At 43.0% G+C, this 26,334-nt stretch overlaps 1 protein-coding gene across 1 annotated transcript; it reads right to left on the bottom strand.

Moving 5' to 3' along the window:
- Positions 1 to 200: 200 nt before the first annotated feature.
- On the bottom strand, positions 201 to 26,334 carry ING2 (inhibitor of growth family member 2). Its single transcript, XM_029582038.1, has 2 exons — positions 25,956 to 26,334; positions 201 to 1,834 (listed from the first exon to the last, which is right to left on the bottom strand). Exons 1-2 carry the CDS (start codon positions 26,308 to 26,310, stop codon positions 1,164 to 1,166), a joined length of 1,026 nt encoding a protein of 341 aa, XP_029437898.1. The 5' UTR covers positions 26,311 to 26,334; the 3' UTR covers positions 201 to 1,163.

Here is a 26,334-nt window from a genome sequence, read left to right as displayed (position 1 = left end):
TTTAAAAAGTGTGTGCAGTTTGGCTAGATTCAGCCTTGCTTATTGACAGAAAAGAGTTATTATGGAAGAGGTCAAATAGTGCCCTGATAAAATATATATTTCTTTAAATCAGGTATACGTGGGTTATAAAAAAAAAAAAAAAAATTCCACAAACCAAAGAAACAAAAATCCACAACATACAGATAACTTTCTAACACGGGAAAGCTTAAAAAATACTCACTTTATTGACTATAGTTTTTGTACAATATTCTGGCTTTTTCTATTATAACTACATTTGTACAGGGTGTAAAATATTTTAAGAATACATGAAAAGACAGATTTGATTACACTGTAATAAGTTAAATGTTAGGGAATTGAAAATGGGGTGCACAGTTTTTCCCTCCCACCTAGTACCCAGGTCAGGCATAAAAGCCTCTAATCTGCGAAGTTCATTCCGAGGGATGCACAGAAGTAAATCTGCATGGGACAGAATTGAATATTCCTTGAGCCAGCCCAAATATGTGTTTGCTGCATAAGAAAGAAAAAAAGTGCCAGAGGCTGAAATCTCTCGCTGTTCAGAAATGTTAAAGGATAGAGGCCAGAGTAAGCAAAAAACAACTCTCCCAAAAACAGGATCTAATTGCTTACGAGTTGAAGACTCTCCCTGGATATGGAAAAAAAAAAAAAAAAAAAAAAAAAAGAAGTCAGCAGTGCACAAAAAAATAAAAAGTCCATTCTTTTTAAATTTTCCTTTCAGTGATTGCTTCCCCTTTTCTAGTTTGGCATCCGAACTTGTCTCAAGGTAAACAGTTGTGTACTTCATTCCCACCAGCCAAAGGACCAGTACTGCTGATAATTTCTTGGGAGGCAAATGAGTTATTTCAAAATTCAGAAGTAGCACCTTAGAATTTTCAAAATTCTATAAATGTTTAAACAAATTAAAACTTACCAAACCAAGTCCTTGAACCCCCATTTTGGGTCATTTTGCAAGCACTTTGCCTTAGGGATAATAAAGTCTTCCATTACAGAAAACAGTCAGAAAAATACAACTGCTCTTAATATTCAATACTAGAGATTTAAAATTGCATAGCCTTATGCATTTATCCTAAAACACCATTTCCTCCATAGAGTGGAATATTGCAAAGAAAAGGAACACAAATACTTTAAAACTTGGACATCATGCACTACCTCGACCGCCTTTCTTTTTTCATTTTGTCAGGACACTTGTCCATAGTTTTCTCATTATCTCCTCTGCACTTAGGACAGTACCATTTTCCCTTGGGTTTATAGGAGAGTCCAACACAGGAAAAATGAAACCACTCGATGGGACACTGTCCATTGTCACATCCAATCATCTCTCCATAAGACACTTGGTTGCACAAGCAGTATGTAGGTTCATCAGGATCTACTGCAAAGTCTATAGGAGAAAGTTCTCTGTCCTGCTTCGTCTTTGAACGTTTCTTTTTCTTGGCCGATTTGGATCTCTTTTCTTTAGGCTGTAGCTCCTCCCTTTCCTCCATCCCATTGGACACATGGCACAGGTCACGGCCATCGCTACTACGCTGCCTGCGGGGCCTGCGCGAGATGCGTTCTGGTTGGCTGGGGTCCACTTTGCCCTTTTCTGTAGGCTGGTCCATTTCTGATGGATCTTGGAAACACTGATAATGGGCCTCCATCTGCCTGGCTCGATTCTCCACCAACTCAAGCATCTGAGTAACTATCTGAAGCTTCTCATCACCAAATTCTTGGCTGCTGATCAGTGCTCGCTGAAGATGCTGCTGCAGGCGCTTCTTCTGAGCTTCATCACTTTCATTCTTGTGTTTTTCACAGACATCATCAATTTCTCTCAATACTTCTATAAGAGAAGAAAACCAAATGTTATGCTAAACTTCTACCAGAAAGCTAACAACTCCTGCAATTTCTAAGAATCACCTTAAAAAAAAACACCACCTTAAGCTGCAAGATCAGCCCTTCAAGAAATCCACCAGTGACTAGAGATTTACAAACATGAGGTGCTAGTGCTACTGTGCAGCAGACCACACCCTTCCCCCTCTGTATCCCAGTTCATTTTTATTTTCTTTGCACCTTTTTTTTCCCTGTCACCTCCAGCTGACCTCTTCACGCTTACCAACCTACACCTTCTCTACAGTGGTCTCAGCCACTGCACAAGTGACATTTAATTGCATTTAGGGTTCTTAATTCCAGGGTTCCAGAAGCAGTCCCCAATACATGGCCTCTGGCTGAAAATGATTGCAATAACAGATTTACACAAATTAGATAGGGGATATAAAATAGGGAAAACCCAAAGATAACTTATGGCACAATAGCCCAATGGACATTCATTCTGATTAAGCTGGAAGTCCACAAAATTCCCCCACTACTGGCCTGTAGTCATCTACCTCCTTCCTGCTTTTCTCTGTTGTGCAGAAGGGACTACACCAGCTTTTCAAGTTCTCTTTAATAGAGGCCGGTATGCCATTATTTAGAGGATACAGATGGGAATCTCACAAGATTCTGGTTTGGAGAGCCAAAACATGAATTGAACTAAAACAAATGTTCTGCAACAATTAACACAGGCTGGCCCACAGAAGCTCTGCATTAGTATTCACTTGTACCAGTGACAAAGTAATACATTTTACTTTCTGTTTCTAACTGGTTAATGCAGTGGTTCTCAACCTTTCTAATGCCGTGACCCCGCAATACAGTTCCTCATGTTGCGGTGACCCCTCGCCCCGCCCTCGCCCCGTGAGGGTGGGGTGAGGGCGGGGCTTTGGTCATATGGGGGCGGGGTTATGGATGGGGTTGGATTTTAGTGCACACTTATCATTTAATTATGACATTTATAATGTGAATGTAACTCAACTCACCATAGGTTCTCACATGCATGGCACACTGACCCATGATCGTCACGGGGCTAGATGTAAAAGTACAGTTTGTATCCACAGGAACCCCCCCCTGACCCACAATAATGGATGTAAAGCAGAATTATGACATTCCCCATACAACTCACCCTACAAAAAAGATATTCTGGTTCTAGTGACATCTCAGTAACAGCAACTCAAACTCCTTCTATTTCCAGGCTCAATAGCCCTACTTATGAAAAGACAGCAGTTTACCACCAATGCATGTCCTCTGAGAAAACACAACAAATAAGACCGATACAAACGCTTACATGCTAGCAAAATATCTCATCTCGGTAACAGACACAGAACCGACCTAACATACTCCCAGGATCTGTAGTAATGCACATAAACTAATCCGCACACAGTTACACCTGTATTATGGAATACACTCAAACAGGAGCAACCCTATCTATGAAAAGGCAACACTACAAATATTAAATCAAGTCCTAAAAACCAATACACCTCTTATTAGGAAAACAGAACTAGCAAGCAGCTATAGATCCCCACACAGAAATAATTGTAAAACTATACTAATAAGCAGAATAATGTTTCAAAACAGCTATGAACATCCAACAATTAAAAACGCATAAAAACTATTAAACATTCTCCAAACACCAATAAAATATTTCAAAAAAGCAGACATCACACAATTAAAATGGCAGTCAAGAAAAATAAACTTAAAAAGCCACCTTTACTTACCCCCTCCAGCAGCTCTCCTACTCCCCTTCCCTGCAGGCCGTGGCACTCACCAGAAGCAGCAGTAGAAGCTAAGCTCTATACTTATGGTCCTCTTCCTTAGTGCCCATGTCTCTCACACACACACACCATACCAGTCATGCCCCCATGACCAGTTTCTGTCTCTCACACACCAATCATCTCCCAAACAGTCTTTGGCACACACACACACACCAGTCACCTTCCTGAACAGTTTCTCTCATGCCATACACACACACACACACACACACACACACACACACACACAGGCTTCCCACTCCCGTGTTCTACTTACATATACGGGCTTCTCACTCTCATAATCACTTTCTCACACACACACAAACCAGTCACCTTCCTGAACAGTTTCTCTCATGCCATACACACACACACACACACACAGGCTTCCCACTCCCGTGTTCTACTTACATATATGGGCTTCTCACTCTCATAATCACTTTCTCTGTCTCTCTCTCTCTCACACACACACACACCCCCACACACACTCACTCACTCACCAATCTCTCACTCCCATGCTTGTTCTCTCCACATGCACAGGCTTCTCATTCCCATAATCACTTTCTCTCATTCACACACACACACCAGTCTCTCTCATTTCCATGCTCACTCTCCACGTGCACAGGCTTCTCATTCCCTGAATCACATTCTCTCATATTCACACACACACACCAGTCTTTTTCTCTCACACACACCATCACCTTACCAAGCAGTCTCTCTCTCTCATGCATGCACACTCACCCTGGTTTCTCACTCCCATGCTTTCTTTCACCCCCACAACACCAGGCTTCTTATGCCCATGCTCTCTCACATACCCAGACTTCTCACTTCCATGCTTTTTCTCTCTCTCACACACACACATCAGTCACCTCCCTGACTAATGTCTCACACTCTCACATACACATCAGTCATCTCCCTGAGCAATCACTTTCATTGTCTCTCACATACACACACACATCAGCTCTCTGACCAGTCAATCACACACAGGCTGGCTGGCTGCTTCTCTCTCTTTCTCTCACTCACTTCCTCTTCTCCCCCCGAGCACAAATGGGAGCTGCAGCAGCCTCCGCTGGCCAAGAAAGAAGAATCCCATCGGCCGCGGGAGGCTCATGCTGCTGTCTCCTTTCTCCATTACCGGCTGCTTCTATTGCTCGGGGACCGATGCTGCTGCTACTTTTTCGCGCGGCTCTCTCCTTCCCGCGCACCACGATTCACTTCCTGTTCCGGGTCACGGGAGGGGGGGGCAGGCGCAGGAAGAAGAAAAGGCCCAGCCGCGGGTGCAGAGCTTCTTCTAGCGCCGCTGCCGTTCCAGCTGGGCTTGAACGTGCTGACAGCCCGGCGGCAACGGCAGCGGGAGAGACTGGGAGCGCGCGACCCCTGCGTTTTGGGCGTTCGACCCCCACCGGGGTCGCGACCCATAGGTTGAGAACCGCTGGGTTAATGTCTGTAAATGGGTCATTAGCAGGAGTAGGGAAATCAGCTAGGAAACTCATAAGCAAGTTATACAGCATGAAAGAAGCTCCTAAGATGGTAAATTGGGTTGGAAATTGGTAGAGTAAAAAGCAGCATAAGGGTGATGGCAAAATGGTAGTCACCCAAGATCAGCACTGGGACCAGATCTAGTTCACGCTTTCATAACAGATACTGCTGAAAGAGACAAACAAATCCTTCTTTTTGGAAGGAAGGAGAGTGAACACAAGTTTAGTGAATCAGTATAAAAGTTTATTTCTCGAAAGGGTGTGTTTGTTTCTTTCACTGCCATCAGGGACTGAAGGTGGTCTAGAAATAAAACCCAGCTACTACAGGATTAGTAGAGGAGGGAACCATGCATATTTTAAAAATTTTATGAAAGAAAATATGCTTTTTTTTCCATTTGTGCCCATCAGACAGGAAACTACCAGCACAAGCAGAGAAACTGATAAGGGAAGGAACTGCCAAACGATCTTTACTGAGCTCCAGCTCTGCCACCCGTTGTCACTGCTGGGTCAAAGACTGAAGCTTGCCACTAAGATATAGCTCAGCAGAGCCTGTCCTGCCAGGCCAAAGAATGGAGCCTGCTATGTGCATCCTTTCCATTGCTACTACTGTAGCTGCTCCACACTACCAGCCACATTTCATCCGACTTCAGACTGTGCTATCTGCTGTTCTGGACACTGGCAGCCGCCTGGCGGAGCAAGCAGTGGAGGGCAGGGGAAAGTATGAAAGCATGAGGAGGAAAGAACATGGGGGAGTGAAGGCGGGAGTCTGAAGGGAGAAAGCAAGGAGTGGAATGAAGAGAGATTCAGAGAGTAGGGGTTGGAGGAAGAACATTGGGAAGAGGAAAGGATATGAGGGTTAGAGGAGAATGTTTGAGAGAGGACAGCACAAGAATGTGCTGGGTGAAAGAACATAGAATTTTATGTATTTAATGTTTTTCTTAATCGACATTCAGAGATATCATGCCGGTTTACATGTAACAGGGGAAAACGAAGTAGGAGAAGAGCAGTTACAAAAAACAGGGTAAAGAGGAACTGGGAAGTGCATAAGAAGAATGCATGGCAGAAGGAGAGCATTAGGCATGTAGGAAATAAGGAAAACATATACACAATATGTGTCCCAAACTTAGGTTGGGATGTATAAGCACAAGTAGCCAGGGGTATGTACAATGTATAGAAAAATTATATACACAATATGTAGCAGCACAGAAAGCACAGTTAATGCTTTACACAAGTGAATGTATCAAGGATTATCCAGGGGGGGGGGGGGGGGGGGGCCTCTGTGGAGAGCAGGTTAGGTAGACAGAAGGAGTTAGATTGGCAGGTTCAAGTATACCAAGGTTTAAGGGTAGGCTTGCTTAAATAGCCATGTCTTGAGTTTTGTTTTGAATTTCTGCACACACTGCTCTAGTCTGAGTTCGGGTGGCATAGTGTTCCAAGCATTAGGGCCGGCGATGGAAATGGCGCGCTCTTTAGTGGATTTGAGGTGTATATGTTTGGGGAGAGAACGTGGAGAGTCCCTTTGTATGAGGCTCTGGTGGGTCTGTTTGAGGCATGGATGTTTTGGTTGTGGAGTGTTTTGTAAGTAATGCATATCTTTGAGAATAGGGGAGATGTGGTCACATTTACGAGAATTTGTGAGTATTCTCGCAGCAGCATTTTGAAGAGGTTTAATCGTGGCTTTGGGTAGACCAAGGAGGGAGTTAGAGTAGTCTATTTTGGACATAATGGTGGCTTGCAGAACTGTACAGAGGTCACTAAGGTGGAGGAGGGGTCTGAGTTTTTTTTAAGGTATTGAGTTAAAAGAAGCAATCTTTCATAATTGAGCAGATGAATTTTTGTAGGTTGAGGCGATTATCTTTTATGACGCCTAGATCTCGAGCTTGGAGTGAGAATGAGGTGTTTCTTCAGGGGGTGCTAGTGGAACGGTTCGGAGGAGAGATTATGAATAGTTCAGTTTTAGAGGAGTTGATGGCCAGGTTTAGAGAAGTGAGGAGGCTATTTATAGAGATGAAAGTGCTTTTTCCCATCTTTCAATGGTGGAGGTTAGAGAGTCTGTGATGGGGGATGAGTATTTGCAAGTCATCCACAAAAATGAAGTGTGTGGAAACGAGAGAGAGTACAAGATCCTGAAAAGAATATAAATAAAGCAGTTATGGCTTGTGGCAAGCAACTGATAGGCCTGCCCTGCCAAGTTACTCAAAATGTTCTTAACATTGTCGCACAATTCTAAAACTTGTAAAAACTTTTGCCCTAGTTTGCTACTGCAAATTGGATTTAATAAAAAGGTTTGGACTAGCTCCTGGAAGAAAAGCCCATACACAGTTAAGATGGACTTGGAAATCTATTGCTTACCCCTGGGATAAATAGCATTGAATCTATTTACCTTTTGGGATAGGCTACTGTTGGAAACAGGATACTGGACTTGATGGACCTTTTGTCTGACCCAGTATGGTAAATCTTATGTTATCAGCTCAATGAGAACCTGCATCTACTACTGTCATAGCAATATAAATTGCCAAAATAGTAATCTTTATGAGAACAATGTAATAAATAACAAAATACCCCTGTAACTATGATGTATTCAATATTTTTTTCAAACAAATGTTGTGGGACCGTTTTATATTAGCGTAACAGGAATTGTGAACCGAACCTCTTAATCACTAGTAGCTCTGGTCCTTCATATATATTTTTATATCTTTCTATATGGTGAATAAATGTGTTCTGCGCATGTGTCTCTTAATAGTCTTAAAATTACAATTCAAGGTACTTAGCCCCAATGTTTAACAAGATATCCTTTCAAGACTATTAAGAGATGTTTGCACAGCACAGAACACACTTACCATATGTATATATAAAAAAAATATATAAAAATCAGGAACCAGAGCTACTAAAGGGTTTTGGTTCACAATTCCCACTACCCTAATAAATGTGGTCCCAATAACAACGAGTAGATGTGAATCGGTTATTTACACTTTCGAATAATAGAAGGACTAGGGGGCATTCCATGAAGTGAGCAAGTAGCACATTTAAGACTAATCGGAGAAAATTCTTTCACTCAACGCACAATAAAGCTCTGGAATTTGTTGCCAGAGGATGTGGTTAGTGCAGTTAGTGTAGCTGGGTTAAAAAAAGGTTTGGATAAGTTCTTGGAGGAGACGTCCATTAATGGCTATTAATCAATTATACTTAGGGAATAGCCACTGCTATTAATTGCATCAGTAGCATGGGTTCTTCTTAGTGTTTGGGTAGTTGCCAGGTTTTTGTGGCCTGGTTTTGGCCTCTGTTGGAAACAGGATGCTGGGCTTGATGGACCCTTGGTCTGACCCAGCATGGCAATTTCTTATGTTCTTATGTTCTTATAATACTTAGCCAGCTAATTTTTAAGATAGCCAGGTATATTCAGTGGCGCTGCCATGCCACTGAATATCCCAGTTAAGTTAGGTATATCTGGCTAACTTAACTAGCTGCTCAGCAGCTAAATATCGACCCCCCCATTAAATATAAGATGGCAGTGAGATATCTAGGAGACAATGTTAGATATGCTGGCTGATATTTGGAACAGGATTCTTAGTGAAATTCCTGGTATAAAAAGGTAGATCTGTTAAGCTGATGGACCCTTGGACCAAGGGGGAGTTGGCTCTGCCTGTGGAAAGGTGCCTTACAGGCCCCCACCGTTGGTAGGCAAAGAGGATGAGGAGCAGAGACCCAGCTGGAACTTCACCACTACCAGCCCACATTCCCCTTAGGTTGAGCCCTTGGGTGCTGGGTCTGGCTGGACTTACGTGGGGCCTCTGCGAAGATGGGAGTCCAGAAGAGGAGCAAGAAGCAGTCACGCAGGCCAAGACTGGAGTTGGGAAAGGAGTCCAAAGTGATGGCAGCGGACTCACAATCAAAGTCCATGCAGCAGTCCAGGCAAGGGTTGTGGCAGGTGGCGTAGCTTGTAGTCAGTATCCAGGCAAGGGTCGTGGCAGGCAGTGTAGCTCATAGTCAGTCCGATCCAAGTTCAAAGCCAAAGACAGTCAGGAGAAATGAGGAGGCAGGACCAACTCAGGAACTCAGAGGCAATACACTTCACATGAGTGAGGAGACCTATTGCCAAGGCATTAGATGAAGACAGGGACTACCCTTATATAGTCCCTGGAAGATGATGTCATCGATGAGACCCGCGGAGCTTTTCCTACTGCAGGCCCGTTAAATCTGGAACAGAAGCTTGCGTGCATGCCTAGGGGGTCGGAAGCTGGAGCGGAGTGTCAGCAGCATTCCTGCTGCGAGAAGGCAGAGGTGGTGTTGGCTGGTGGCTCAGAGCCACGTGGAATGATGGCACCACTCAGGGCCTCAAAGAGAGACAGTTGTATTGGCATCGGCTCCCTGCCGCTGCCAGGGAGCTCGGGCCTGCTTCTGCCATGGCGGTGTGATGATGGATGAGTGGGGCCGGTCACAGGGATCTGTTTCTAGTGAATGTAAGAGTACCTCCTCCTCTGAGCCTCCCTCCTGAGAGTTTTGGCTTCCAGGGGTGAGAGGCATGGAAGTGCTTAATTAGGTTTCTATCCAAAATGTTGGAGGCTGGCTCCCAAGTGTTCTCCTCCAGGCTATATCCTTCCCAAGCAAGGAGGCACTCCCACTTATGGCCACGTCTTCTTACATCTAGTACTTCAAGCATCTGGTACGTAGTATTGTTCTTGGCAGCTATCTCCTGTAGTTCAGGTATCTTCCTTGAGGGCCAGGAGAGTACCAGGGGTTTCAGGAGAGAAACATGGAAGGCGTTATAGATCCTTATGGAAGTGGGCAACTGGAGATGAAAGATCACTGGACCTAATTGATGGAGCACTTTGAAGGGACCAATGTATTGTGGAGCCAGCCGCATGGATGAATTCTGAGCCGTATGTACCGGGTACTGAGCCAAACTTTCTCTCCAGTTTGAACTGGGGTGAAGGTTTTTGATCGAGATCAGAGAATTTTTTAGCCTTCTGGCCAGCCTCCTACAGCATCTGTTGTGTGCGGTTCCATAGTTCTTTCAATTCCTCTGCCATCAACTGAACTGCCAGAAAAGGAACACTTAGTGGAAGCGTAAGAGGAGGTAGTGGTTGCTTGCCATACACTATTTGGAATGGAGATGCCCCCATAGCGGTGCAGGTTTGGGAGTTATGAGAGAATTCCACTCAGGGAAGCAGAGCAGCCCAATCATCCTGCCGGGTATAGACATAAGCCCGAAGGAAATATTTCAGAGTCTGGTTGGTCCATTCGCACTGCCCATTCGCTTGTGGATGGTACTGCAGTGGTGAAATCTAACTGAATGTTGAATTTCTTCAGAGAGCCCTCCAGAATCTTGCTGTAAATTGAGTGCCATGGTCCGAGATAATATGCTTGGGTAGTCTGTGGAGACAGAACACGTGCTGACCAAAGAGTTGCGCTACTTGCAGAGTGGAAGGAAGACCAGGCAGTACAGTGAAATGAGACATCTTAGAGAAGCGGTCAACCTCTACACAGATGACCGTGTTGCCATTAGAGAGGGGTAAGTCCACGATGAAGTTATGGAGTTGTGAGTCCAAGGTTCCTTGGGGGCCGGCAACAGCTGTAACAGCCCCCAAGGTCATTCCACTAGAGGTTTCCGCTGCATGCAGATGAGACAAGAGGCCACATATGCAAAATGATGTCCTGGCTTATTGGGCCACCAGTAGAATTGCTGAAGCAATGCAAATGTCCAGGCTCACCAGGGTGGCCTGCAACGAGGGAGTCATGGGCCCAACTTAGCACTTTGCTATGGAGCTTACGTGGAATGACCATTTTCCCTGGAGGGATGGTCATGGTGGCTGTGAGAAGTACCCAGGTTGGATCTATGATATGTTGAGAAGGTTCAACTGAATCCTCCGGATCGAAGGAATGAGAGAGGGTGTTGGCTCAGAGGTCTTTAGCGGCGGGTCCATACCTGAGTTTGAAATCAAAATGGGTGAAGAAAAGTTCCCAACAAGCCTGCTGTGGGTTCAGACGCTGGGCTTGATGGAGGTGCTCAAGGTTCTTGTGATCTATATAGATGGTAATATGGTGATGAGCCCCTTCTAGCCATTGGCACCATTTCTCCAATAAAATGAGAAAAATAGAATAATAGAAAAATCTGAAAGGAGCAGCTACAAAGGTAAAAAGTGTGCAAGAGGCCTGGACATTGTTAAAAAAATACCATCTTAGAAGCACAGTCCAGATGTATTTCACACATTAAGAAAGGTTGAAGGAAGGCAAAACGATTACTGGCATGGTTAAAAGGTGAGGTGAATGAGCTATTTTAGCCAAAATATCTTTATTCAAAAATTGGAAGAAGGATCCAACAGAAGAAAATAGGATAAAGCATAAGTGTTGGCAAGTGAAATGTAAGACATTGATAAGACAGGCTAAGAGAGAATTTGAAAAGAAGTTGGCCATAGAAACAAAAACTCACAGTAAAAACTTTAAAAAATATATCCAAAGCAGAAATACTGCAAGGGAGTCAGTTGGACTATTAGATGATCAAGGGGTTACGGGGGCACTTAGAGAAGATAAGGACATCATAAAAAGATTAAACTATTTCTTTGCTTCGCTGTTTCTGAAGAGGATGTTAGGGAGATACCCATTCCGGAGAAGGTTTTCATGGGTAATGATTCAGATGAACTGAACTAAATCACGGTGAACTTCGAAAATGTGGTAGGCCTGATTGACAAATTGAAGAGTAGTAAGTCACCTGGACTGGATAGTATACACCCCAGGGTTCTGAAGGAACTCAAAAATGAAATTTCAGAATTATTATTAAAAATGTGTAACCTATCATCAAAATCATCCATTGTACCTGGAGGGTAGCTAATGTAACCTCAATATTTAAAAAGGGCTCCAGGGGTGATTGGGAAACTATAGACCAGTTAGTTTGATGTCAGTGCCAGGAAAAATAGTGTAAAGTGTTCTAAAGATCAAAATCACAGAAGATATAGAAAGACATGGTTTAATGGAACAAAGTCAGCATGGCTTTAACCAAGGGAAGTCTTGCCTCACAAATCTGCTTCACTTTCTTGAAAGGGTTAATAAACCTGTAGATAAAGATGCACCGGTAATGTAGTGTATTTGGATTTTCAGAAGGCATTTGAGTCCATTAACGGCTATTAATCAAGTTTACTTAGGGAATAGCCACTGCTATTAATTGCATCAGTAGCATGGGATCTTCTTAGTGTTTGGATAATTGCCAGGTTCGGCCTCTGATGGAAACAGGCTGCTGGGCTTGATGGACCCTTGGTCTGACCCAGCATGGCAATTTCTTATGTTCTTAATTTTTCAAACAATTTAACAAAGAATAAAGTACCTCCTTCAAATACTTCCCAAGTCAGATTTTTCATCATTGGAATGTTCGAATAAGTTGTGAAACTAATCTTTGGTGATATCATCATCCGATGCAGATTTGTCTGTCTTCATAGAACATAACATATAGAAAGATATGGTTTAATGGAACAAAGTCAGGATGGCTTTACCCAAGGCAAGTCTTGCCTCACAAATCTGCTTCACTTTTTTGAAGGAGTTAATAAACATGTGGATAAAGGTGAACCGGTAGATGTGGCATATTTGGATTTTCAGAAGGTGTTTGACAAAGTTCCTCATGAGAGGCTTCTAGGAAAAGTAGAGAGTCATGGGATAGGTGGTGATGTCCTTTCGTGGATTACAAACTGTCTAAAAGACAGGAAGCAGAGTGTAGGATTAAATAGACAATTTTCTCAGTGGAAGGGAGTGGGCAGTAGAGTGCCTCAGGGATCTGTATTGGGACCCATACTTTTCAATATTTATAAATGATCTGGAAAGAAATACGACGAATGAGGTGATCAAATTTGCAGATGATACAAAATTGTTCAGAGAAGTTAAATCACAAGCAGATTGTGATAAATTGCAGGAAGACCTTCAGAGACTGGAAAATTGGGCATCCAAATGGCAGATGAAATTTAATGTGGATAAGTGCAAGATAATGCATTTAGGGAAAAATCACCCATGCTATAGTTACACAATTGTTGGGTTCCATATTAGGAGCTACCACCCAAGAAAGATCTGGGCGTCATAGTGGATAACACATTGAAATCATCGGTTCAGTGTGCTGCGGCAGTCAAAAAAGCAAACAGAATGTTGGGAATTATTAGAAAGGGAATGAATAAAAGGGAAAATGTCATAATGCATCTATCGCTCCATGGTGTGACCAGACCTTGAATACTGCGTACAATTCTGGTCGCCACATTTCAAAAACGATAGTTGCGATGGAGAAGGTACAGAGAAGGACAACCAAAATGATAGGGGAATGGAACAGCTCCCCTAGAGGAAAGACTAAAGAGGTTAGGACTTTTCAGCTTGGAGAAGAGACGGCTAAGGGGGGGATATGATAGAGGTGTTTAAAATCATGAGGTCTAGAATGGGTTGATGTGAAACAGTTATTTACTCTTTCGGATAATAGAAAGAGTAGGGGACACCCATGAAGTTAGCATGTGGCACATTTAAAACTAATTGGAGAAAGTTCTTTTTCACTCCATGCACAATTAAACTCTGGAATTTGTTGGCAGAGGATGTGGTTAGTGCAGTTAGTGTAGCTGTGTTTAAAAAAGGTTTGGATAAGTTCTTGGAGAAGTCCATTACCTGCTATTAAGTTGACTTAGAAAATAGCCACTGCTATTACTAGTAACAGTAGCATGGAATAGACAGTTTTTGTGTACTTGCCAGGTTCTTATGGGCTGGATTGGCCACTGTTGGAAAGAGGATACTAGGCTTGATGGACCCTTGGTCTGATCCAGTATGGCCATGTTCTTATAGATGGTGTCATCTTCTGATCCATCCATAGCATTGCTAATGCCACATTTTAGAAATGATTTAGAACATAAGAACATAAGGCTTGCCATACTGGGTCAGACCAAGGGTCCATCAAGCCCACTATCCTGGTCTCCAACAGTGGCCAAGCCAAGTCACAATTACCTGGCAGGATCCCAAGGGGTAAATGGGATAAGCAGCTTGGAATCTAAGAATAAGCAGTGGATTTCTGCAACTCTCCCTTAATTGTTAATGGACTTTTCCTCCAGGAACTTGTCCAAACTTTTTTTTTTAATGCAGCTATAAAAATATAGCTTTCACCACATGTTCTGTCAACGAATTCCAGCGCTTAATTATGCATTCAGTAAAAAAATAATTTTTTCTTATTAGTTTTAGATGTATTACACAGTAACTTCATTGGGTGTCCCCTAGTCTTTGTACTTTTTGAAAGAGTAAATGTTTATTCATTCCATTCCACTCGTTTTATAGACCTCCCATTATTTCTCTCCTCAGCCATCTCTTCTCCAAGCTGAAGAGTCCTAACCTCTTCAGCCTCTCGTCAAAGGGGAATTGTTCCATCCCCGTTATCATTTTGGTCACCCTTCTCTGTACCTTTCCTAATTCTGCTATAATCTTTCTTGATGTGGTGATCAGAACTGAACACAATACTGAAGATGAGGTCTCACCATTGAGAGGCATTATATTCTATTTTATTCTCTATTCCTTTCCTAATAATCCCTAGCATTCTATTTGCTTTCTTGGCTGCTGCTGCACATTCAGCAGAAGACGTCAACATATTTTCAACAGTGACACCTAGACCCTTTCCCTGAATGGTGACTCCTAATATGGAACCTTACATTCTGTAGCTATAATTTGAGTTACTCTTCCTTAAGTGCATCACTTTGCACTTGTCTACATTTAATTTCACTTACCATTTGCATGTCCAGTCTCCCAGATTTGCAATGTCCTCTTGCAATCTGACAACTTTGAATAATTTTGTGTCATTGGTAAATTTGATCACTTCACTTGTTGCTCCCATTTCCAGGTCATTTATAAATATACTAAAAAAAATGTCTCAGAAGAGATTCTCTTGGGCACTCCATTATTCACCTTTTTCCATTGGGCAAATTTACCATTTAGTCCTACTCTTTTTTCTATCTTTTAGACACTATCACCTATTTCATGACTTTCTAATTTCCTAAGAAGTCTCTCATGAGGGACTGTCAAATGCTTTCTGGAAATCCAGATACACTATATATCAACAGACTCACTTTTATCCACATTTATTTACACCTTCAAAAAGATGTAGCACATTTGTGAGGCAAGACTTTCCTTGATTAAATCCATGTTGGCTTTGTCCCATTAAACTATGCTTATCTATATGTTCAACAATTTTGTTATGATAGTTTCTACCATTTTGCCTGGCACAGAAGTCAGACTCATTGGTCTATAATTTCCTGGATCACCCCTTGATCTCTTATTAAAGATTGTTACATTGGCAACCTTCCAGTCTTCAGGTACATGGATATTATTGATAGCTGACAAAATTTCCAATAGCAGATTTGCAATTTCATTTCTCAGTTCTTTCAGCACTCTAGGACGTATACCATCTGGTCCAGATTTGCTACTCTTTAGTTTGTCAATTTGCCCTAGTACATCTTCCAGGTTCACAGATTTGTTTCAGTTCCTCTGAATCATCACCTTTGAATATCATTTCTGATAGAATCTCTTACATCTTCCTCAGTGAATACCGAAGCAAAAAAGTCATTTAGTCTCTCTATGGTATTGTAATCCCTAAGTGCTCCTTTTACCCCTTTTCAAATTCTCTTTACCTTCCTTATCAATGCTTTGCTTTTGACTTACCAGTGCTTATGCCGTTTCCTGTTTTCTTCATTCAAATCCCTTTTCCATTTCTTGAAAGATGTTTTTAGATATTATAGCCTCTCTCACCTCACCTTTCAACCCCTACCAGTAGTCTGTTTAGCTGTCTTTCCACCTTTTCTAATGCATGGAATATATCTATCTGTTCTGGGCTTCCAAGTTGGTATTTTTAAACATCCATGCCTGAATTAAACTCCAAACCTTTGCAGTTGCTCTTTTCAGTTTTTTCCTAACCAGTCTCCTCATTTATCAGTCACCTTTTTGAAAGTTAAATGCTGTCGTAGATTTCTTTTTTGCACTCCCTCCAGTTAAGTCAAATTTGATAATGTGATCATTATTGCCAAGTGGCTCCAACATTTACCTCTCACACCAAATCCAGTTTTCCCATTAAGGACTAGGTCTAAAATAGTTTCCTCTCTTGTTGGTTCTTGTACCAGCTGCTCCATGAAGCAGTCATTTATTTCATCTAGGAACTTTACTTCTCTAGAATGTCGTGATATAACATTCACCCTGCCAATACTGGGGCAATTGAAATCTCTCATTACTACTATGCTGCTGATTTTGTTAGCTTCCCTAATTTCTTTTAGCATTTCATTGTCTGTTAGCTCATTCTGGCCAGTAAACGGTAATACACCCCCCCCATTACTATTTTATACCCTTTTTCATCTAGAATTTCTATCCATAGATTCAACAGGACATTTTGTTTCATGCATAACTTTTATCCTATTTGATTCAATGCTTTAACATAGTGCCACCCCTCCACCAATTTGATCCATTCTATCATTTTGATATAATTTGTACCCTAGTATTACAGTGTTCCATTGATCATCCTCCTTCCAACAGGTCTCTGAGATACTAATTATATCTACCTCTTTATCCAGTGTTATATACTAACTCTCCCATCTTATTTTTTTTTTTAGACTTAGCATTTGCATATAGACATTTCAAAGTAAGTTTGTTTGTATTAACAACCTGCTCATCAGTTGACAGGGGTAATTTTGAATCTTTCTGCACTGTAAAGGCACCTGATTCCCTTTGCAATTATTGCAACCTCTCTACTGGGATGCTCTATTTTCCCTGCTCTTAGTATCCTTCAAAGCTACATAATTATGAACCATACACTTCTGAGCAACTATTGGCTCCCCCCCCCCTCTCCCCATCTAGTTTAAAAGCTGCGCTCTCTCCTTTTTAAATTAATTTAGAGTGCCAGCAGCCTGGTTCCACTCTGGTTAAGGCAGAGCCCATCCTCTCAGAAAAAGTTCCCTCCTTGCTCAAAATGAAGCCCAGTTCCTAACAAGTCTAAAACCCTCTTCCTTGCACCATCGTCTCATCCACGCATTGAGACTTTGGAGCTCTGCCTGCCTCTGGGGTCCTGCACATGGAAAGGGAGCATTTCTGAGGATGCTACCCGTTGCTGGTGGAATTGACTCCCAGGCATCCTTTACTCATTTTGCTACCAAATCAATGTCTGGTTTCATCAGGTTCCCTCCTTTCGTTAACTTTGCTTGACCAGAATGCATCCACTGTTCCCACATATGCTGCAATTAGTCCTTGAAAGGCTTGTTGAGACAGACATCTAACGGCTGGAGCATTGATGTCAGACCTGGAATCACTGCTAACGTGGTCTCCAACTTCTGTTACGTGTGGGGAACATATCCCACACCAATAGCAATGGTCGTTTTCTAAGCCCCGCGCCTGGTTGTGTACCCCACACATCGCACAGCATTTCTTTCCCTCTTCATCTATCCAGCCTTTAGGATGAACCCGAACAGTTACGTCAATCAGCATTTTTAGGTTCTCAGGCATCGTTTCTCCTCTTGAATACCTCCACCGGGTGCATTTTGTTCTGCCAGGCAAGACCAGGACCACCATGAAATGGGTTTTTTTTTTTTATGACCAGTTGTTTTTACAAGTACGGTCTTATCACCAATGCCAGCTACAGTGCGATTGCCATTGCCACTGGCGTTTCGTCCACATTACTGTTATTTATATCGAAATGATTCTTTATTCTTTGCTGAATAATGAATTTGTAGAACAGACAGACCTTTTCATCAAGCTCTTTAGGTAATTTCTGTGAAATCTTTGTGCGCTGATTAAAGCACAATCCATACCAGTCCATGAACCGCAAACACCAACCAGATTATGCTGTGAATTCTTTCAGACCCTCAGTTGCTGAACATTTTCTTCTTTTGCCATTTGAAGGGCATGAGACCTAATGCTCAAGGGAGTCACAATGTAGCCAGTCTACATTCCATAATGCAGTCCTTAAATTCTTTTCCATTCCATCAAGGCGCAATTTTCAAAATGTAAAACTCTGACTTTGGCATTTCTAGCAGCTTTTCTTCATTTTTCTCCAGTCTGACGAGTTTTTCCACTAACATTGAATTCTCTTGCAATTACACCATTATTGGCCTCTTTTGCACATCCAACATCCTCCAGTTTCAGCGATGAGGTGTAAGATGTTCTCTCTTCTCAAAGCTCATTTTCCTGAGAGTATGACATCAGTTTAATGGCTATCCTTGCTGTTTGAATCCTTGCCTCCCTCCCCCATGGCCGACCCTGCTGTTCGAATCCTTGCCTCCCTCCCCCATGGCCGACCTTATTTTAATTGTTCACTCATAGCCCCCTCCTGATCCCTTAACTCACCCACTATCGTCTTCCCTCCTCCCCTGCAATGTCCCAGTGTGCCGGCAAGACAGCTTCTCCTCAACTCCCCTGGATCCCTTAACTCAAGCGCTCACTGCTGCTATGAGAACGATGAACTTGCAATTGCTCATTCAAGTCTTTCCTCCTATCCCCCCCCCCCACAAAAGCGGGGTCCTAGTGGTGCTTTGAATCATGTGGTTCAAGGTGCGCCAATCAGTCCCTGGCTTGGAAGGAGGAAGGATGCGCCTGAGCAACTTAAAGTCCCATTGTTTTGAAAATAGTGAGTGGTCGAGTTAAGGGATCAGGAGGGGGTGTGGGGGAGAAGCTGTCCAAATGCCACACTGGGGACAGTGTGAACGATTCAATCTTGAATTATTAATGTGGATAAGGCGATTGATTGTAGGTATCAACTTTTGGACTAAATTTTCTTCAACTTATACACGAGTATATACGGTATGTTGAGAAACATACATGACAAAATGGTGAAATAAATGCAAGATGTCTGTGTAAATAAAGATACAAAGTATTTGCTATAAAAGTAGAATGGCTGCAGTGGTAGTCTATTTGGATAGGTAGAAAAAAAATGTTCAAACAAGTTGCAGATGGTACCTTTTTTTTTTTATTGGACTAACGATATATTAGTGACTGGTTTTCCAAAGCTAAGCTCTCTTCATCAGGTTGGAGAAGAATGAGCTCATGATTTACAGGCTGCATTAAAGCAAAAGGATGATGGGGAAAGGGTTGGGAATAAGCATTTGGGTTCAGTATTAGAGCACAGGTAATGATGATTCATTCTAAGGTGAGGGTCCTAGATTTCAAGACAAATGTTAATTGGTATTGGGCATTTCATGGTGTTGGTAGCTGGAAGGGAAAAATTAGGGGGAAGTAGAAAAGTGGGCAAAACTAAAAGCAGATATTGTAAAGGCAACTAACCTTTTTGGTAGAAAAGTAAATAAGGAAAAGAGGTCATTATGGTTTTCTAAAGAAGTAGCAAAAAAGGTAAGAAAATAGGTTAGCATCTACAAGAGATCACAAAAAGAGGAAGACAGGCAATACCAGGAAAAGCAGTAAAGAAAGCAAAGATGCAATGGAAAGAAAACAGTAAATATAGAAGAATGGAGAGAGATATAACTTATGTTAGTGACAGGAGGAAGTGCAAAGTGGCACTGAGAGACTTGAAAAAGGGGAGGAATATGTAGATGTTGATAAGGAAAAAGCAGAATTGCTTAACATTTTTCTATTCCATGTTTTTGAAGTAGGGCAGGGAGCAAAACCAGAGAAAAAACATTCACAAAAAGATTGGAAGCGAGGTAAATCTCAATTTTCAAAAAGCGTGTTTGTGAGAAGCAAGCAAAACTAAAAAGCAGGCAAAGCAAGTGGACTGACCTTTTCAATGCTTCTTTACAGTCAGGAGTAATTCCAGAAAACTGGAGACAGGCAGATGTTGTTCCTCTTCATAGAGGAGGTGGCCGAGAACTAAAAGCTGGTTAATCTGACCTCTGTAACAACTACATTAAGTCACTGCTAAAATAGAGGTTAATGCCATTTCTGGAATCCAATTTATTACAACACTCCAGGTAGCATTATTTTACCAGAGGTAGGTCTTGCCAGATGAATATGATCAATTTATTTGATTTTGTGACCAAGAGTTGGATTAAAGGAAGATATCAGATGTAGTGTACTTGGATTTCAGTAAGGCTTTGGGATGTTTCTGAAAAGGCAACTTGTAAATAAACTAAGCTCTATTAGTATGGATTCTAAAGTGACCGACTGGGTTTGAAACTTGAGTGGGAGGCAACAAAAAGGTAGTGGTAAATGTAACTCATTCCTAGGAAAGGGATATGTTACAGGGATCAGTCCTTTTCAACATTTTCTTAAGTGATATTGCAGAAGCACTGTTAGAAAAAGTACATATTTTTTTGCAGATGATACCAAAATGTGCAATATGTTAGACAGCCAGGAAGGTGAGATCTACCTAAACAATGGTCTAGATAGAGCATGGCAGCTAAGTTTATATGCTATAAAATGCAATCAAGTATTTGGCTGCAAAAAGCCAAGGAGGCAGTGTAGTGTAGGCTGTGAAACTTCTATACACGAAACAAGAGCAGAATCTAGGGGTGATCACAACCAATGATTTCAAAGTGGCCAAATAGGTGGATAAGGCAATGGCAAAAGCCAGAAAGATGCTTGAATGCTCAGGGAGAGGAATGATCAGCAGAAAAAGGAGGCGATAGACCTGGGTAAGTCCATTATTTGGATTACAGTGTACAGTTCTGGAGACTGCATCTTCCAAGGATATAAACAGGATGAAGTCTGTCCAGAAGGGGCTACTACAATGGTCAGTGATCTTCACTGTAAAGCATATAGGAACAAACTTAAAGATCTAAACATGTATTCCCTAAAAGACAGCAAGATAGGGGAGATATGATAGGGATATTTAAATACCTCAAGAGGTGTCAATGCACAGGAGATGGGCCTCTTTCAACAGAAAGATGATTCTAGAAGAAGGGATGATGGTAAAAGGGGATTGTGGATGCATGGAACAGCCTTGCAGCATAGGTGGTGGAGACAAGGACAGTATCTGGGTGTCTTTGAATCATAAATTTGATGCAGCGAGTTTGTTGCTTGAGTTTTTGAATTCAAGAAAGCAAGGGACAAGCATGGGGGGGGAGGGGCTTGTTGGAGAGTGGCTAAGACTGCAGAGTTGAACAATTGTGTGGCTGAGCAAACTAGATAGGACATATGGTCTTCTGCCATCATGTTGCTACAATAATATCAGCTACTCCTCCACCATCCTTTTCCTTTGTTAAAAAAGAAAAACTCCACATCAATACTAATACTGAATTTGCTTTCATATTTGGGCAAAGTTATTCTTAGCTCATTTTACACCAACTTAAGTAAGCTCTCAAAAGCTAGTGAAATAGAGATATCACCCTCTATAACTTGTTTGTAGAAATCTCAACAAATCAAAGTACCTCCAAAAATTTCAAAATTTAACACATTTGAGTAAAAGCCACAAGCAGCTGAAAATAAATGCTGGAACAGAATTCCCATTATACAATAAAGGGGTGCCAAGAGCTGTCGCTTACAATGGTCGCTGCTCTGACCAAATTAAGAGTTACCAACACTTGAGTCCAAAGTTAATAAAAACTAGTTGCCCCCATGTGATCCCAAAAATACTTCCTTTGGCAGATAATAGCAGAAAAGCAACAGTCTGTTCTGCCCTTCACAGCATTTGTAGGATTCTTAGTTGCCAGAAATCAATAGGGTCTATGATATATAGGCCATATCTGCCATCGTACTCCATATTTTCTGGAAACTGTAGAAAGACTAATATATATTCTTAGGTAGGGGCAAATGGATAGATCGGGAGGGCCAAGTAGCACTTATCTGATTATGTCTATATTAGACAGTAGTTTGGATATTCTTGCAAGATACAAGTGAGGCAATTTAAGGGCTCTGGAAACATTTTGTTGTGAGGTCACAAATTCCCAGCTAATGAACCCTGGGCAACTGGCTCCCTTCCTCCTCCAGCAGTTGTGGCAGGGAAAAGCAAAATGTTACAATTATGCTATACTATTTAACAATTTAGGAAATTATTTTCAAAGCAATTTACACCCCTAAAACTGTTTTATACAAACAAATGAGTCTTATGAAATAGACTAGAGCTCTGTACTCAAAGTACGCATGAAAATCACCTCCCTTTCCTCCCACTTTCCCGCCGTTCCTTCACCAACCAAATTTATCCCAAAAAACTCTGACACGAAAATGGACACCTTCGAACACACATCCGCCTCTGAAATTTCCGCTATACTTAAGAAAATGCGACCCGCCACCCACCCCTCTGACATGATCCCCACCAAAGTGCTCCTGACTATCCCAGACACCATCTCCCAACCACTAGCTGACATTATCAACACCTCCATTTCCACTGGAGATGTTCCCAACCAGCTCAAACTAGCCATTGTAAAACCCATCCTTAAGAAACCGAAACTTGACCCTGCCGACTTATCCAACTACCGCCCCATCTCCAACCTCCCCTTCCTTGCTAAAGTTCTTGAAAATCCATCAACACACAATTATCAGAACTACCTCGATCAGCACCAGATACTCTATCCTTCACAACATGGCTTTAGAAAGCACTTCAGTACCGAAACACTCGATCTCCCTCGCCGACTACGTCATCAGAAGTTTAGACAAAGGTCACACCTACATTCTAGCCCTTTTAGACATTTCGGCAGCCTTCGACACCATCAATCATTCTATACTGCTCGATAGACTGACATTGGCATCTCCAGGGCCCCCTCCGCTGGTTCAAATCTTACATCAGTGACAGACACTTCAAAGTTAACATTGAAAACCACGAATCCGAACCCATCAATATTACAAGGGGCGTACCCCAAGGCTCCTCCCTATCATCTACTCTCTTTAACATATACCTCCTTCCCCTCTGCCATCTGCTCTCAAATCTTGGTCTCCCACACTTTGTCTACGCCGACGATGTGCAAATTCTCATACCCACTGACACCATTTCCAGCGCCCTAAAAAGTTGGGAAAGTGCCCTCTCCTCCATCAACAGCCTTCTCACTCAACTCAGCCCTAAAACGCTAACAAAACCAAACTCATGATCATTGCACCCCAACACATCAACCCATTACCCAGCTCCCCCGCCAACTCCCCAATTGCCCCCCTAGACTTCTCACAAATCGTAAGAGACCTAGGTGTAATCCTAGACTTACAATTCAGCCTCCAGAAATTTATCTCCTCCACCATCGACTGTTACTATAAACTACACACCCTCAAAAAACAAACCTATTCTGCACCCTAGCGACTTCAGAACAGTCCTACAAGCCCTCATCCTATCTAAGATAGACTACTCAAACGCACTACTCCTAGGTCTACCGAAGAACAGCATAGCCCCACTGCAACTACTACAAAACGCAGCTGCGCAAATACTCACAGGCACTCACAGAAAAGAACACATTAAACCTATTCTCAAACAACTCCACTGGCTCCCCATCTCAGCCTGAATTCAATTTAAAACTCTCACACTCATTCACAAAGCTATTCATAATCCAGACATGCTATGGTTCACAGACACTTTACATATCCGTTCCACTTCCAGACCTACAAGAACGCCATATATAGAAACTACACACACGCCTTCTCCCAAACTCTTTCAACTAACAGCCACCAAACAATGCTCCATATCCCTAGCGGGACCCTCCCTATGGAACTCAATGCCTACCCAGCTACGCCGAGACCTGCCCTAAGAAATTCAGACAGAAACTCAAGACTTAGCTGTTCACACATGCCTAGGCATGAGCCCACCCCCACCCACTGTCCTGCCTCCCACCCACGCCCCCCCCACGCCCTCCTCTTCACCCTCTCCCTGCTTTCCCAGCCCCTTCCCTCACCCTCCAGATCCACCACCCTTAGTTCCTGTAATTAATGCCCCCCATCCCTCCTTGTATTCTTATTGTATATAATTTGTACATATCTACTTAAGTGTATTTCGCATTACTGTATGTATAGCAAAAGACCCTGGATACCTTCCCCCCGCCTCTCCCCCCAGTTCTATTGTTAGTTACACTGGAAAGCCCTGTTGGCTATGTTCACGTTGTATGGAAACTGATGTGATGTTTTTCTTAACGAATGTCTGTATACAAACACTTAAATAAATAAATAAAAATAAAATTGGTTATGTGCGTACTTTTATGCAAACTGCAAAGAGGCGTTTTGGGGCAAATTTGAAACTTTTAAAGTTGAAAAGCAATCACATAAATCAACCCACATAAGTTACAAATCAGGGTATAATTTATGAGGGAACGGCCAGGAATAGAGTTCCACCACTTCTTTTCAAACTTAAGAGGAAGAAAAGCAGGGGAGTTTTACTCCAGTCCCTCCCCTTCAGGCAACATGGGTGAGCCACGAGCAAACAGAGCAGAGAATGGCCACCCTGCTCCCTAATAAAGCTCCTTTACTCCTATTCCCTTCTCTTCTACAGAGAACAGGAAGGGTTGGGTGATCCTGAAGCAGATTAAGGAGGCAGAGTAGATTTGGCAGTATAAGTAAATACAGTAGTTAGTGTACAGTAAATACAGTTAGTAAATACAGTAGAGTTAGTGGTGACACTGATCATTTCTGCCCCCCCCCCTTACCCCTCCCCTAGAGAAAGCAGGAGCAGAAAGGTTTTGAGTTACTAACGGTGAGATAGGAGTAGCCACATGGCCTTGTTTGTTGTCAGTTTTGTAGCACAGCTCAGGAGGCCACAAGGCTAAAGAAACAGGAGGTGAACACTTATCTGCCCCACTGCCTCTGCTGCTACTGTGTGTTTAAAAAAGTTCACACGTGACCTTGGCCCTTCCCCCCACACAGGTCATGCCTAGCCCTGGCCCTGTTCCACTTTTCCATTTCCTTTTTGGTCTACAAATTAAGCTGCGAGCCAATTACCAGAGCATTTTCAAAACATGTGCTTCATAAATGCAGGCTAAAAGTGTGCTTGTTCAAATTACTACCTGTAGTTATAAAAATAGTCTCTCTAAAGGAAAGGGGGGGGGGGGGGGGGGAAGGTTCCAACTGAGTAAGAACAAGAAGCAAAACTGAGGAAAAGGAGCCCAGGGACTTTTGCCAGGGCCAGATAACGCCACTGCTCTGGCTCTTTGCCTGGAGATAGGAGGACCGGGACAGAGGGAACCAGGCCATCTGGAGAAAAAAATGTAGTAGTAATAGTGGGGGGCTTGATTAGTTCTGCACTCCACAGATTCACAGGAATTTGAGTTATTACATTGGGAAATTGAGATAAAGAACTACTTTAAAAGAAAGACAAACGCATACAGTCTCAAAAGCAGGGAGCTCGCGCTCTTTGGGGCAGGTATACACAGACATCGTCACGGAAACCCTCTCTTCAGCACTTCCGTATTCTACACTCACTTCCGGTGGGGACGGGATCAATTCGCCTCTCCCCGCCCCCCCAATTCCTGACAGGATGAAAGTAAACAGAAAAATGACTAAAGAATCATTGCTATAGTAACTCATTAACCGGAAGTACCCCGGCGCCCACAGGAGCAGAGGGCAGCAATAACTTACTGCCTCCCGTCCCACCATATCAGAGCGGCCTAAGTAATGTAACCAGCAGGATGCATTGCGGGATTTGTAGTTCTGCCACTCTTCTCAGCAGTAGACAATGCACCTGGTGAGATATTACAGCCTAGCCTGCCCTAAATATATCTCTCCGGACTCTGGATCACTTGGGCCAAGGACGGTTTATGTTGCTGTCGCGGGACGTCAGGAAACTTCCGGTCGGTAGCTCCTTCCGTCCCTTGCCGGTTCTCCGCTCAGTATTGTGAGCCGAACCCCGGTCATACAGGACACGCACAAAACACGGCGCTGTCCGAACCCCCACCACACAATCTGCTCTTGGCAGCCACGCGCCGTCACCAGAGCCAGGAAAGTGATGCGCTCCGTCCACCGCGCCCCCTCCCCCTCCCCCTCCCCCGGTGGGTGCTCCAGCGCTCCGCTTTCTGCACTAATAAGACTCCAGCACCTCGGTACTTGGTGTCGATCTCCCGCAGCAGGGACACATTCCTCTGGATGTCCAGGGGCAGCGACTCCACGCACTCCAGGTATTCCTGCACGTAGCTGACCAGCGGACTCCCGTCCGCCTCCCCCGCGCTGCCAGGAAGGTAACAGTGGTAGTAATAATAACTCTGCTGCTGCCCAAGCATGATGCGAGCCGTCGCTACCACCACAGCTTCGCGTCTAGCGGAGCACGCGCAGCCGGGAGAGAAAAAAAAAAAAGTGCAGCTCGGTGTACCGCCACCGCCCGGCTTTCCGTGTGAGAACGGCGACCCACTTCCAGCTCCACCGGTGTTCCCGCTCTGCGCCTGCGCGCCGTTCATGCCTAATTAGGTAATACACCGGCT

The sequence above is a fragment of the Rhinatrema bivittatum genome, chromosome 1 (assembly GCF_901001135.1).
Source record: "Rhinatrema bivittatum chromosome 1, aRhiBiv1.1, whole genome shotgun sequence".
Classification (NCBI taxonomy): domain Eukaryota; kingdom Metazoa; phylum Chordata; class Amphibia; order Gymnophiona; family Rhinatrematidae; genus Rhinatrema; species Rhinatrema bivittatum.
The sequence above is the reverse complement of the archived record's forward strand: the minus strand, read 5'-3'. Positions and strand labels throughout refer to the sequence as shown.

What these genes read in the sequence shown, in the direction of transcription:
- ING2 (XM_029582038.1), bottom strand. Translation starts at nt 26,310, where the DNA reads ATGAACGGCGCGCAGGCGCAGAGCGGGAACACCGGTGGAGCTGGAAGT. An exon ending in GATCGACACCAAGTACCGAG is followed by an intron (nt 1,835 to 25,955) that starts GTGCTGGAGTCT and finishes CTTCTCTTATAG; the next exon opens with AAGTATTGAGAGAAATTGAT.